Consider the following 15,489-nt stretch of genomic DNA (forward strand, 5'->3'; position numbering starts at 1 on the left):
TCTCTATTCTAGCCCTAAACCCCATGAAGACCCCAGGCTTCCCATCTTCTTATAGTCTATCTGTTAACATCTCCCAGCCCCCACCTCCATCCTGGGTAGAGAACTCGGAACCCGGCATTGGCCCTTAGAATGTCCCTTACATTCAGGAGATTGATTTGTATATCTACAGACGGTGTTGCTGTATGTTATCTGACACTCCTGGCATCTATGTAATGAAGTGGTGTTTGGGTGATCTATCTTGTCATATTGCTAAACGGAAGTCTTAGTCTTCCTTTTTTTAAAGTAAAAATTTTAAAATTAAAGTGTAACATCCATGCCAGAAAGTGACTAGATTGTAGATGCTGAGCTCATTGAAATGTCACCAAGTGAACAGGCTGTCTGTCACCCATGTTAAGTAACAGTTCAGAAGGCCACTGGGGTCCCCCAGTCATTGCACCCCTTCTCCCAGAGGTAACACAATTGCGACTACTCTCATTGACCTATATATAAATGGAATCACAGAACGTATTCCTTCCTTTCCCACGTTTTGTACGTGAGAGTCTTCCGTGTTTCCATGAGCCGCAGAGTTATTCTCACAGATGTACATATACTCAAAGTCACCCATTCCACTCCTGATGGACATTTGGATTGTCTCCGGGTTTTGAGTGTCGTGAGCATTCTTGTACATTTTGGTACACTATGTATGCCTTTCTGCTAGGTCTGTCCTGGGGGGTGGGGGTTGCTGGGCATGTGGCATGTGAGCTTTGGCCTTACTGGATACCACCTAGCAGTTTTCCAGAATAAGCGGACCCGTGTATGCTCTCCCCAGCAGTGCCTGAGACTACCAGGTGCTGCACGACCTCGCCAACCCTTAGTGTTGACAGAAACAACAGAAGTAGAAGTTAGTGGAATGACATTTTTAAGGCACTGAAAGTAAATAACCACCAGCCTAGAATTCTGTACTCAGACTGCCAGCCTTACTGCTCTGCATTTCCCTTCTCTCCCGGCTACCCCACTGCCTCTGAATTCCTGTTTGCGTCTCCCGGTTAGTCCCTTGAGAGTGACCAAGACTCTGCTCAGCTTCTCTGCCCCGTAGCAGGGCTTTCTGCTCGGCGTCTCAGCCTCCGTGTGTGTAACTTTGGCGTCAGCAAGTGCCTTGAGGGGAGAACAGGTGTAGAATGTCAGGCTCAACTCAACGTGTCCTTCATTTTGCTGCTCTCTGGCTCTTCAAATCCTGTCTGCCTCGGTAGCTCCTCTGGGCTTCCACATGGATTTCTGTTGTTTTAATTTTATCTGGCTATTGTAATTTTATTGTTTCTTGGTAAGAAGGTACAAGCTAGCTCATTTCAGCGGGCATTGTAATTCCCAGATTTATTCTTCAATTAGAACTTCTTTCCAGTAATTTTTAACCCAGGTTCTATCAGCCTAAACAAGATGGGTTTTCTTTTGACACCCCGACATCATCTAACCTACTCCAATTCACAGTGGTTTTGCCCAGGTATTTTCTATGAACATAATTGCCCCAGGTAGGAAGCATCTGTTTGATGCTTTTGTCTTCTTATTTTTATATTAACTACTGTTCACGGTAAGGTCCTGTTTCTCCTCACTACTTTGACATACCTTCCCAACCACCTTTTTGGCCTTTGCCTGGTAATAGCATAGCTTTCTGAATTTCAGTGATTTGCTTTAAAAGAGAGTTTCCTCAACTTAACATGTTGCCTGTCCTTGGGAGGGGTGGATGGTTTTCTTCTTTTTTAAGACATGACAAAAACAAAAACCAGGAAAGTGTCTGTTTGGCGGTTTCTTCAGGAGGCGCCGACTATAAGGTGAAGGAGGACGGTTGTGACTTAATCAAGTTGTTGAGTGTTCACTTATTTTTAATTTCTGCCTTGAATTTTTCACTTGGGGCAAGAAAAGAAAAGAGTGTCTTTTAGGGGTCTGTGGAGAGTAATTGATAGGATCAGGAAAGCCAAGAGATTAATCGGATTCTTGGATACCAGAGACCATGTGATAATTCCTAATTGGGGTACCCTTTAAATAATTGAGCTTATCTGCAACTCAGTTTGTAGCTCGTTCTTTTCATAAGTCTATTTTCTTTTATCTTGGATTCTTTTTTCTTTCACTTTCCATTTTACTGAACTTAGGATTGAGGTGTAAAATACACAGAATAGTGAACAGCAGGGAGAATTTTCACAAAATGAACACATTATGGAAGCAGCACCCTGATTAAGAAATTGATTATTTTTGACAGCCCAGAGGCTTCTTACATGACTGTTTTTGGTTCCTATCTCTACCACCAAGGATCCTATTATAGGCTCAAATGTGTTCCCCCCGCCCCCAAATTCACATGTGAAGTCCTAACCCCCAGTACTTCTGAATGTGATTGCATTTGAAGATAGGGTCCTTAAAGTGGTAATTCAGGTTCAATGATGAAGAGGAGATTAGGACATAGACACATACAGAGGAAAGACCATGCAAAGTTACAGGGAGAAGTTGCCCATCTGTGAGCCAAGGACAGAGGCCTCTGAAAGATCAACCCTGCTGATACCTCGAACTTGGACTTTCAGCTTCCAGAATTGTGAAAAAAATGAATTCCTGCTGTTTAAGCTACCTCATCTAAGGTACTTTGTTGTGCAATTTATCTAGAATTTATAATTACCCTGAATCTAAAACCAGACTAAGTATCAAAAACAATAACACCAACAAAACCCTGCAATCTAATATTCCTTATGAATATAGTCACAAACATCCTTAATATAATGTTAAATGAATAGAATTTAGCAATATTTGAAAATAAGCCTGGCCAAGTGGGACTTATTTCAGGGATGCAGGGCTGGTTCAATATTTGAAAACCAATCAGTATAATCCACAGTATTAACAAGCTAAAGATAATAAAATCACATGTTAATATCCAGTAAGGCAGAAAAAGCATTTGGCAAAATTCAACACCATTCACGATCAAAAACTTTCAGAGAAAACAGCATGTGAGAAACTTCCTCAACTTGATAAAGAATATCTATTTTTAAAAAACTGTAGCAAACATTATACTTACTAGTGAAAGACAAAATACTTTCCTGGTAAGATCAAGATCCAGGCAAGGATGTCACTTTCGCCATTCTTATCCAAGATCATGCTAAAGTTCTACCCAGTGCAATAAAGTAAGAAAAGGAAATAAAAGGCATACAGAATGGAAAGGAAGAAATAAAACTGTTCCATCTCACAGATGTCATAATTTTCTAAGTAGGAAATCCCAATAAATCTACACAAAACTCCTAGAACTAGGGGCGCCTGGGTGGCACAGCAGTTAAGCGCCTGCCTTCGGCTCAGGGCGTGATCCTGGTGTTACGGGATCGAGCCCCACATCAGGCTCTTCCACTATGAGCCTGCTTCTTCCTCTCCCACTCCCCCTGCTTGTGTTCCCTCTCTCGCTGGCTGTCTCTATCTCTGTCGAATAAATAAATAAAACCTTTAAAAAAAAAAAAAAAACTCCTAGAACTAATAAGTTCAGCAAGGTCAGAATATACTAAGACTAACACACAAAATTCAATTGTAATTATATATACTATCAATTAACATGTGGTCATTGAATTTAAAAATATAATACCATTTACAATTGTTCAAAAAAGTTAAATACTTCAAGGTAAATCTAATAAAACATGTACAAGACTTGTATGCTAAAATCATAAATGCTAATGAAATAATTCAGAGAAAATTTAAGTAAAGGGAGACTTACCATGTTCATGAATTGAAAACTCAACACAGTAAAGATGTGAGTTCTCTCCAGAATTATATGCAGGTTTCACACAATTCCTATCAAAATTCTAGCCAAACTGTAGTTATAGACAAGATTATTATACAATTTATATGGAAAGGTAAGAAACTAGAATAGCTGAAACAATTTTGATAAAAGAATAAAGTGGGAGGAATCAATCTGTAATAAAGGCAGTGGTATTGTCAGAGGAATAGAAACATAGACCAATAGAACATAATAGAGATCTCAGAAAGAGACTCAAAAATATGCCCAACTTATTTTTGACAAAGATAGAAAATCTGATTCACTAGAGGAAAGAGCCTTTTCAACGAATGTGCTGGATGGAGCATTTGGACATCCATGGGCAAAAAATGAACCTCAACCTAGGTATTACACCTTTTACAAAAGTTACCTCAAAATTAATCATAGACTTAAATGCCAAATATAAAACTATATGACATTTAGGAAAAAAATACCAGAGAAAATCTTTGAAATCTAGGGATAGGCAGAGTTCTTAGACTTGATATAAAAAAGCATGATCTGTAAAAGGAAAAAATGGTAAATTGGACTTATCAAAATTAAAAACTTTTGTTCTACATCAGACCCTGTAAAGAGGACAAAAAGACAAACAACAAACTGACATAAAATACTTGCTAATCAAATATCTGACAAAGGACTAGTATCTAAAATATAGAAAGAATTCTCTAAACACAATAGTAAAAAACAAAATAATTAAGAAAAGGACAAAAAACATGAATAGATATTTCACCAAGGAAGATAAGTAGATGGTAAATAAGCAGATGTTCAACATCATTAGCCATTAGGAAAATACAAACTAAAAACATGAGATATCACTACACATCTATCAGAATGGCTGAAATTAAAAAAAAAAAAAAAAAGCAACACCATCAAATGCCAGGAAGAATTAGGAGAAACTAGATCACGTATATATTGCTGGTGGGAGCATAAAATGGCACAGGTAATCTTGAAAACAGAATGGCAGTTCCTTAAACAACTAAACAGACACCTACAGTATAACCCAATAACTCCACTTCTGAGCACATATCCCAGAGAAATGAAAACCTATGTTCACACAAAAGCCTTTATGCAAGTGTTGATTGCAGCTTTAGTAATAATATCCCTATCCTAGATACCCTTTCAATGGGTGAATGGTTAAACCAACCTTCGTACATCCATAGCATGAAATATTACGCAGGATTAAAAACTAGCAAACTGTTTAGACAACCATCTGGATAACTTTCCAGTGAAAAAGGCTGAGTGAAAATGCCTAATCCCAAAAGTTGACATACTGTATGAGTCCATTTATATAACATCCTTCAAGTGACACAATTATAGAACTGGAGCACAAATTAGTAGTTGCCAAGGATGAAGGAGGGGGTGGGGAAAGAAGGGATGAGGATGTGAGAATAAAAAGGTGCCTTGAGTGATCCTTGTGGAGCTAGAAATGTTCTGTATCTTGACTGCATCAATGTCGATAGCCTGATTGTGCTACCGTACCATAGTTTTGCAACATGTTGCAATTTGGGGGAAAGTGGGTGAAGGGTGCATGAGATCCCTCTGTATTATTTCTTACAAACTCATGTGAATCTACAATTATCTCAAAATAACAAAAACTTAAAAACAAATCAATCAGTAAAAAAACAAAACAAAACAAAACAAAACAAATAAAAATACGTCAATTGTGCTGATGTTGAGAAACTCTGATTTCGAAGGAAAGCCAGACATACCAAATGAGGAAGCTAAGAAGATCTGTGAACCCTGTTGGGAAGAAAATCAAGGAAGGTTTCACAGAGTTCATCACATTTAGATTGAACCTTGAAGAACAGGTTTCCAGGAGCAAAAGATAGGGGGAAACTTTTTTGTTGTGAAGAATGGTCAAAAGATGTAACGTGGTGTCTTAAGGTATCCGGCAAGCAATGAAGAGTTAGTCTGGGACCTAGATCAAGGGGAACATTGAATAATAATAAGTGCTGAGTTTCAAGATGTGAGTTATAAATGTAACCGGTTCCTTTAGCAGGAAGCAAAGTAACTCTTACACTCTTGACGCACAGCTTTAGGAGCAGGGAGAAAGCAATGGACCACCTGCTGGCCACTCAGTAGGCTAAATAAACCTAGCAGTATGTAGCCAGAGCTCCTTAACAGGTAGGGTTCACTCAGACTCTCATAGACAGTGAGAGGCATGATCGGCCCTTGGTTTCAGTAACATATCTGGTGGTTGTCTGGCACCTGCATTAGAAAGGGGAGAGGTTAGAGACAAAGAAGACAGGAAGTGATGGGGTCCTGCACTGGGAAAATGGAAAATGGCACAGAAAGATTAGATAGATAATGGAGACACTCCAGGGGACTTGGAGACACCCAGCTTGGGAAGAGAAGTCGGAGCTGATTCTGAATTTCCTAGTCCAGGATGGAGGTGCCACATCTCAGGATGTCCCTTCCTAAGACAGAAACACAGGAAGATAAACAGATGGATGGAGTTTGATTTGTTTGAGATACATGAGGTGTGAGGTACTGCTGACAGTGTCCAGGAGACAGCTGGAGATAGGTTCTGTAGTTTGGGAGAGTATCAGACTGAAGATAACGTCATCAGAGGTTGAATGAAGTCACTTGAGTGAGAAGAGGTTCAAGAACAGAACGCGGGAGAATATCAACATTCAGGTTAAGGAAAGTGTAGGAAGAGAGGAGACCAGGGATGCAGGAGAAAATCTAGAAGACAAAACTCTGAAGCCCAGGGGAATCACGCAGAAGACATTATACATAGTAGATCCCGGAGCGGCAAAGAAATCCTTTGGGGTCAGACATGGGAGAAGGGCATCCAGTGGACACTTAGGTGAACAGTCATTGCAGAGGAGGACCCGGAAGGAGTAGAGCCTGATGTCAAGGGCTGAGGGCACAGTCAGGAATCAGGCTGGGAGTGTGCTGGCAGCTGCCTCTAGACTTTTATTTTTTCAATATAATTTGTGATACTATGATTAAAGCTATATTCCTCCCACTAATTTTCTTCCACATGGTGAGTGGTTCTCTAGCACCACTTTAATCGTTATATATGTTTGTAAAAACCCAAAACTAGTGGACGCACAGGGAATAACTGATGAGGAAGCCTTTTACCAGAGAGTTGGTCATTTTTAATTCAGATCATTTGAGGTATATTTTGTTTAAATACAGTTTCCATTATTAGAAACTGAATCTTGGTGGGTAAATGGAAATTTACATTTTAGCTTTGAACCTTTTTTTTTTATTTCAGAACTAGGTTATGGAATTTCTGTGTGTATGTGTGTGTATGTGTATTTCATGAAAAATTATATATTTTGTGTTTTCCACTAGTTGATTAAGCTCTCTTATACCCAGTTCTGCTTTCAGTTGCATGCCTGTGAGTCTTACACACCTCTGGGAATACCATGCAGTCGCAGAATATGAGATTTTAGAGGCAAAACTAACCTGGTAGAAATTCAAATCCATCTTTTATCTTTTAGATAAAAGCCTTTGAAATCCTTTTAGTGTGAAGTTATCAGCGGGCTTGATTCTCATATAACCTCATTACTAACCCAAGGATTATTCAGAATGCATGGAGAGCAATGCTTTGTGGCTGAAACTCCTTTTTTTATCAGTTCTACAGCCCAGTGATAAGCCGCATGTGGTCCACCTCGTTGTGCTTGGGAAATGCTGCCTGCTTGCCCCCTGCCCGCCTTGGAGATCACAATACACATTCAAGACTCTCCTAAGTTGTGTCCTAAAGAAACCTGTTCAACTTTATTTGAATATTTCCAAAACTTATTGAACTGTAGAACCTTCTTTTTACATTAACATTTCATAACTCACTTAGGGGTTTTGTAAGATAAGAAGTGGATGGATTAACACTTCAGATCTAAGGTAGCTGCTGCTGGAAGTAATGGGCTGTTTTCAGAATATCTTTGTTTCATGGGTTAGATTTGGTGAGTGTAAGAAAGTTTTTTATCTAGCCTCTTCACTGATCATTTTTCTCTCCCTAGGATGGCAAGAATTAGCTTATTAGGTACCAGGCTTTTGCATATTTTCCCTGAAACAAAAAAAGCTCATTAGTTGTTATCTCTGCAGTGGAATGCATTTCCAATTAATAAACTAAAAGAGAGTTTATTATGGACGCAAAAGTTGGAACAAAAAGTAGTTATATTAAGTTCACCAATAGTTATTCAAGGCTTACTTAGGACAAGAGAATTTAAGGCTTGGGGGACAAACCCAGTTTCCAAAACTGAAACCATGTAATGGTTTACTTATTCCATAAATGTATGATCTTATCTGCTCAGATTCACCTTTGGAGCAATAAAAGCTCTGGCAGCTCCTCCTGGTTGTCTGCAAGAAGAGGAGACAAGGCGATAAGAGCATTCCTGTCTTTATTGCTTTCTTCGGCTTCTGAAGGTGGGGTGGGGTGGGAAAGGTGTACCTCTCATGACCATAAATGTCCAAGTCTGATACCAAAGAAGGAAACCAGTCATCTTTGGGAAATGGGGTAAATCTCTCAGGCTACGGGTCTCCATTTGTTAAAACCTGTCACAGGCTTAAAAAAGTCAGAGATTTGCCACCTCCTCTGCATCAGAAAAGCAAACACTCCAATTTTAAAATATGTTAGAACTTTAAGAGAATCATTGCCGGGTGCAAAACTTCTGACTTTTCCTGTGAGCTCATGGGGTGGCCTTCCTTCCTCCATTCCTGAAGAGCTCTCCAGGACCCTGAGATCGCTAGGACTGCCTTGACCTGATTCCTACTGACAAAATTCTGGTCAGGGTGCAGTGCGGGGACAGCTTTTAGGGGAGGGCATTGACCAAACTCAGCCCAGGTACACTCCCCAGTAGTGTAACCATTAGGAAAATCTCTGTCCTTGGCAAGACTCAATCAGAGGTCACTCAGGTTCCTGTCAGGTGGGGCTGTTTAGGAAGACTGTTAAAAACCCTGAATTTTCATGACTCCCAAGATGTGTCAACGTGGTCTGTATTAGCTCATTCTCAGGGCCTAAAATTCTTAAGCTTCCTTCTTTGGACTTTAGTACTTTGGTGAAAAGCTGCCAAAATTGTGACAGAATCTGGTGGGGGGAATTTTTATTGCCTAATAAATAATATCATAGAAGGTCATAATTCCATATTAGCCACTAAATATCCAAAATGTATAAAGCATGCAAAATTGAGTCCAAGATATGGATGAAAAACAGCTCGGTGACATTTCTTAAGAATTATTCATTTTCTTTTTCAATCTGAAAGGGGAGCAGGAACATGCTCCTAAATCCCAGGCTTAGAAAGCTGAACACTGCCTAGAGGCTTAAAGAGTTACTTTGACAAAGCCATTTTTCTTTAGTCTTAAAATTAGAAGTAGAAAAATTCTCCATGGTAGTTTGGAAGAAATCTTAGGTTTTTGGATTCCTAAGACTTTGAGGGACATCTAGAAACTTACATCAGGGTCCGTCTGCATCTGCCATCCTAGAAATCACACGAGGGAGAAGTGCTGCCCCTCAGTTTTGCAACACCTTCATAGTCGGGTTAAATTCCGGGATCCAGCTATGCTCATTGCCAAGAAGTTCTTTCTTTTGGATAAAGTCATTTTCTCAAGATAAAATGAATCTATTTTTAATTGTTCAGCCCTTACACGGGAATAGCTGTTTCCAACACACACACACACACACACACACACACACACACACACACACACACAAACACACACACGCCTCTGCTGTAGTCTTTTAACTCGTTGAAGACCATTGTTACCTGCCTAACTTCTTTTTTTTTAACCTGTATTCTTTGAACTTTTTCACCCCTTTATCTTCCTGAAAATTGTTGATTCTCCCATTCTAATCATCCCTCCAAACCTCTTGTCCCCTAAAAATAAAAATCAATACAGTGGCAAATTTTTTTTGAAAGGCAAAGCATGATACCATTCTATCTTGGTTTATGGGGATGACGACAGGCAGAGAGACCGGCATTCTCCAGAAGGCTCTCCTCGTCCCGTCGTGAAGTGCATCTCTCCAAGGACGTCTTTGGGACCGGACGTAAACTCAACACAGAGTCCCTCTCGTGTGCCGTTAAATCTCTTCAGGACTTGTAGAGCTGACGCTCCTGGTGTTTCCCTTCCAGGCAGGTTGGGCTGACGTTTCCCATCTCGATTGAACCATATTTTCTCTGTTGACAGAGACCAGATACTGCTACACTCAGCATACAATGGAAGTCACAGGAAATAGCATCTCTGTCACCAAACGCTGCGTTCCGCTGGAAGAGTGCTTGTCCACCGGCTGCAGAGATTCTGAACATGAAGGCCACAAGGTCTGGGCAACAGAGCAAGCGACGGGTACAGCATAGTCAGCCCTCCCCCACCGCAGATTCTCACTCCCTGACATAGCCTGGCCTTTGACTGTCTTTATAGCGTTCCGAGAAGATTCTCCTTTCCTGTGTCCTCTAAGAGGCTAGACTGATACCAGAGCGTAGGGAAAACAGTATAAATTACGTAAACACAAGAACAAGAAGGTATTGACGATTATTGTAAGGCCTTTCTTTACTCCGAAGAAAGTTATAAAGCCGGCAGAAGGAAGAGGAAGGGGGGAGCAGCCGCGCCCTCAGGGGAAAGCCCTGCAGCCGGCTGGGGGCGGCCCACAGTTTCTGCAGTTTCGCTTTGGGAGCTGTCGGGAAGGGAGGCTCTGGCTTTGTTGGGGTGCTGGTTTGGGGAAGCACCCTTTGGCTCCTGAACCATTTGAGGAGGCCATCAGAGAACCACCTCCTCGTGGGTTTACTCCCCTTAAGCCCCATCTGGTGCCTCTTCAGAAGCACTCGGTGTACAGTGACCGTCAAGCGCAGCCTTGGCGGAGAATAGAAAGGACCAGAGAAAGGCAGCCTGACTGTGGTTGGAGTGGGGAGCGCCCCGACTCTCCTGCTGGCTGTGCAGACCCGGCTCCACGTACAATCTTGTGTATCAGGCCTTGGCCTTTCCTCGGAGTTGGCTCGCCTCCCCCCGTCAGGCTGCCGTCCTGGTGCTCGGAGGCGAGCGCTCCTCTCAGGGCCCTGGCAGGCCGCGTGTGGTAGCGTTTGGTAGCAGACACCCAGTTTCCAAGCCACTCGTGAAATAGCTAAGAACTCAGTTTTAAAATACAATCTGCCAACTTGATCCCGGATTGAAATACAAAAGGTAAACTCAAGGATTTTACCTCACTCCGCCCCCCTGCCCCCCCCAGCAAGTCTGGCGCTCGGGCTTTGTTGTGGCCACTTTACCACGGACAAAGTTAAAGACCAGAGAAGTGACATCATGTGCTCGGGTCACAGAGCAGGTGATTCTGTCTGACAGAATTCAAGCTCACTTCTGACCTTCAGTTTCTCTCTTCAACATTATAATGTCTTCCTAGCCCATGTCAACTGTGACCAGCCTCAAGTCCTTGCAAGATAATGACTAAATAGGATATTAACCACCAGAGTTTTCCGAGTATTCCTGTGTATACGGATCAGTTGGGGATCTTGTTAAAATGCAGACTCCGAATCACTAAATGTGGGGTGAGGTTTGAGATTCTGCATTTCTAGGGGACTCCCAGGTGCTGCTGAAGCGAGTGATCTGTACTCCGTGTAGCCATGGCCCAAGATAATTTCGGCCAACGGTCCTTCAGGTTTATTTCTTTCTTATGGCCCATGAATAGAGTAGTATAAAGCAGGAGTAACTGCATTAATGAAAACCCTCCAAACTTTAACTCCCCCACAAGAATGGTGGTAGTTATATAGACAGTTCTAATGAAAGTAAATAGTTAAGTTGGGTTGTTTCCACTTCACTTACACGGTGGAAATTTGGCAAGTGAAAGTTTACCCTCTGAACGGCTTCTTCGAGTAGTCAGAAGGAGTTTCTCTGAGATGGTAGGGTATTATAATCCCCATTTCACAGATGGAAAAGCTGAGACCTAGGAAGGTTGTAGAACCATGTAATAACCACCCAGTGAGATGTGAAAAACAGAACTCGTGTTCCTTGAAGCTTAGTCCAGGGGGTTTTCACGTTGACCACATTGCTTCCAGATGAAATTTCATCCCACTTCCTTAAATGCAGCGTCGGTACCTCTTTTGTGGAACAGATAATTGTCATTTCAGTCTTACTGTGAGGGAGCCCATTCCTTCCAAAAATCCTTGCCTCCTTCCAAGATCTGCCAGCTTCTCATCAGCCTTCTGTTTCTCTTCCTTTCTTTCAGGTCTGCACTTCCTGTTGCGAAGGAAATATCTGTAACTTGCCACTCCCCCGAAATGAAACTGATGCCACATTTGCCACAACGTCACCCATAAATCAGACAAATGGGCACCCACACTGCATGTCAGTGATAGTGTCCTGCTTGTGGGTGTGGTTGGGACTCACATTATAGCAGCTCCAAGGTGCCGTGTATAGTAGCAATCCTTGGGGATCTCCATGGTCCATGATAATGCATGAGTTGTTGGCTTGACAATAATTACACATGTGAAACCATGACACTCACAGATGTCTTCACAGCCAAGCATTTCTACCTACCATGAGGAATAAGCATTGCTTCAGTGTAGTCCTTTCAAGTCCAAGACCTCATCATAGCCAGCCTGCCCCCAAAACAGACCCTGAGTTGTATACCACAAACCTTTCTTTTCACTTCAGGAAATAGTTCTGCATTTATTGAGATCTGAGGTTCTTAATTTGGAGTACACGCATGAGTCATAGGAGGTCCTGGGACCCTCTGAGATGTTAGACAATACGTTAAATGAATATGCATAGATGTGTGTTCTTCAGGAGAAAGGTAAGGGACCACTGGTTTAAATATAATCATGAATTTATTTATAGCTTTAGAATTTTAAAACTTTGATTCCGAAATGAATGGACTATTTCCTTGGAGATTCTGATTGAGTCCCTGGAAAAGTAGTCAGCAGTTGTCCAATTTAATTTTCCCCACATTCTTCTCCCAGTGGTGGGAATACTGTTCCCTCTGCCCTGTGCAGGAAATAAAACACAATCATAAGTTTGTGGCATAGGGGGAGGGGTAGCTGGAGAAGGATCTTTCCCAACTTAATAGAGCTAGCATCCTTAAAGTAGCTGTGGTTGCTTTCAGTGTAATTGGTGAGATTGGCCTTGATTTGGTAGCTCATTGTGCCCCATGAGATCCTGAATTCTACCTGGGGCAAAGGTTAGCCAACGAGTCCCAACACAGGATGGGGTTTTCTCCACTTGGGGTTCTATTCAGGCATAGTTAAACTAGACAGAGAGAGGATTTCAGAATGAAAGAAAAGAGATGTGTGGAGGTTGACCCGAGTTCACTGAGGGCCCTGTCAGTAGCTTAGCCAGATCTCCCATCTGCACTTCATACTGCCAGAGAGCCCTCCCAGGTTCTTCCTCTTTCAAATCCCCAGGGAATTTAGGGAGAAGGTTCTGCATCACACTATCTCAAGACTGATAGGGAAAGAAGACATAATGTCCTAGGAGGAGAAGTAGGTGGGCCAGCTGGGTGATGGTGAGACTAGTAAGCAGACCCAGTGGGAATTTTTCTTTCTTTTAGGTGATTGCTTTTGAAGTAGATGGTAAAATTTTTGCCATCCTTCCTATATTTTTGGCCTGAGTTACAACTTGTTCTTCTTCCTTGTAAATCATTTATACAATATTTATTTTTGTATGGCATAACTAGAAACTTACATATATTGTAAAATATTCTTTATTCTGAACCAAATGACCAAATTAGAATACTTATTTTTCAGCAGTGGTAGAGCTTGTAATATATGTTTGTTCGAAGTTATCTATGATACTTGCACCAGTGTTGAAAAAAATTAACTTATGTTTGAGCAAGAGGAATGTGTTGGCCTCAAAGGTTTTTGCTCATGGTTTCCTCAGTGGTGATGTCCAGAAGTGTTCAGGTGGGGACCATCACTGGTATAAATTCTTCTGCAGGGTTATGGGGCATATTTGCATGAAATTTGGTGGAGCCATTGCTGGTAAAGAGGAGAGCGTTGTCAGGGTCCATCTGCCCTGCACAGGAAAATGTCTGTGGCTTATTAAATGAGACCCCCTCAGGGATTACCAAATATGAACGGACAGTGGTAACTCTGATACGAAATAAACTAAATTGCATCAAATGGCCTTAAATCAGAGTTTGGTAGGCTTATCAATACGTTGCTTATAATTGGGGTGAGGGAAGTAGAGGGAGAGAGAATAGGACATTTACTACGCACCTCTTATGTGGCAGGCACTATGCTAAGCACTTTATATGTATATATATATACACATACACGTGTTAAGTCTTATAAAACCTGCAAACACCCTCTAGGGAAAATTATTAGTATTTTCACTTTACAAATGAAGGTACTAAGGCTCTAAGAAGCTCAATAACAGGAAGCCTTTTCCTCCCAATTGAGGTTCTGTAGGTTGAGGTGGGATCGAAGAGGGAAGGGAAGATGGAATTAGCACTCCTAGGAAAACTTCCACACCTGACCGTGCGAATCTGTCCGTCCGATCGCATGGAGCTAGTCCAGTCCAGCCTCTGCAGGATGCCATTTGTGCGTGTCCCCTCGATGGTGTTTTTTCTTCAAGGGGTGGAGGGCACAGCTTCCCAGTTCATTCCTCTTGCCGGAGGTGGCAGGCTAACTGCTGTAAACGCTCCAGGACAGTGGACATTTGATGTTGTACGTATCTACAAGTACCATTTTTGCGCATGACCACTCTCCACCGATACCTGCCAAGTACTGCATGCAAACTGAGTAAGAAAGTTCAAATGTTGGTTCTTAATGAGAAAGCGACCACTCCAAAGCCCCCAGTCTGGGGTGCAAGGACCAAGTCCACAGTGATGCGAACTCATCGGCCACCCGGAGGAATCACTACAAACTCTACGCAGGTGTGACCGCGTGCACCTCGTGCGCCTATCAGAACGGCTGGTGTTTCATTCTCTTGAAAGAAAGTGGTTTGCTCGCCATCCCCAGCCTGAAGGAGCCAGGAAGGGCCATTCACGTGGAAGGCCCAGGACTGGTCATCCATGTAACTCTTCTACCACATTAAACTTTCCGTTAAATCCCACGGCGACGGCTTGAAGTGCAAACAGCCGTGATGTGTACGTTAACCTATGTGCCATTTATTTATTTTCAGACTCCCCATAGCAGTCATGTCAATACGGGATTAATGCCTAAATTTTGTAAATATTGTACATTTTGTAAATCAATGAATAAAGGTTTTAAGTGTATCTCACCAGGCTCCTCCCTGCAAATGTACCTGTCAGTCAATGATTAAGGCGCTCAGGTGATGTGTAAGGAGTAGGGCTTAGAATCACAGGGATCTTCCTTCCACGAGCTCATTTTCTTGTTGTACAGAGAAGAAATACATGCATGAAAAGATACAAGACAATTCACTCACGCCAAATGATTCATGTAGACAGTAAGTGCTGCAGAAAATCAAAGAGGGAAAGATTACCAGACTTTTTAATCAGGTCTGCAGTTTCCCTAGAGCATTTTCTTTGTTAAATCGGGAAAAATAAAAGTGTGTGTGCGTGTGTGTTTCTAAATACTATCCCATTAACTCTTAATTTTTAAATCCCATTCTGTTCTGTTAGTGATGATAAAAATAGAAAACATTTTCTGTTGATGGTTTCTTCTGCAACAGGAAAAAAACATTTAATAGTGTAAATGTTTATCTACACAGTGAATTCACTTTATTTTTCAGAGTAAAATTATAGATATTGAAAGTGACCTTGAAAAACTTTGGCTTGTTTGTGATTTCTGGTCATTCTCATTTATTTATTTGTTTGTTTGTTTCTTTGTTTA

At 41.6% G+C, this 15,489-nt stretch overlaps 1 protein-coding gene across 3 annotated transcripts in view; it reads left to right on the top strand.

The window, feature by feature from the left end:
• The window catches only part of LYPD6 (LY6/PLAUR domain containing 6), a 121,678-nt gene extending 106,768 nt beyond the window's left edge, over positions 1 to 14,910 (top strand). For 2 of the 3 annotated variants that reach the window (XM_057317548.1, XM_026492818.4), the window contains 2 exons: positions 9,902 to 10,032; positions 11,925 to 14,910. In XM_057317548.1, the coding sequence (XP_057173531.1) occupies positions 9,902 to 10,032; positions 11,925 to 12,092 (299 nt within the window). In that variant the 3' untranslated portion in view covers positions 12,093 to 14,910. Of the gene's footprint in view, positions 1 to 9,901; positions 10,058 to 11,924 lie in introns of all 3 variants that reach the window. The other variant, XM_057317549.1, reaches the window with a different exon arrangement.
• Positions 14,911 to 15,489: the final 579 nt, after the last annotated feature.

This window comes from Ursus arctos, unplaced genomic scaffold (genome assembly GCF_023065955.2).
Source record: "Ursus arctos isolate Adak ecotype North America unplaced genomic scaffold, UrsArc2.0 scaffold_1, whole genome shotgun sequence".
Taxonomy (NCBI): domain Eukaryota; kingdom Metazoa; phylum Chordata; class Mammalia; order Carnivora; family Ursidae; genus Ursus; species Ursus arctos.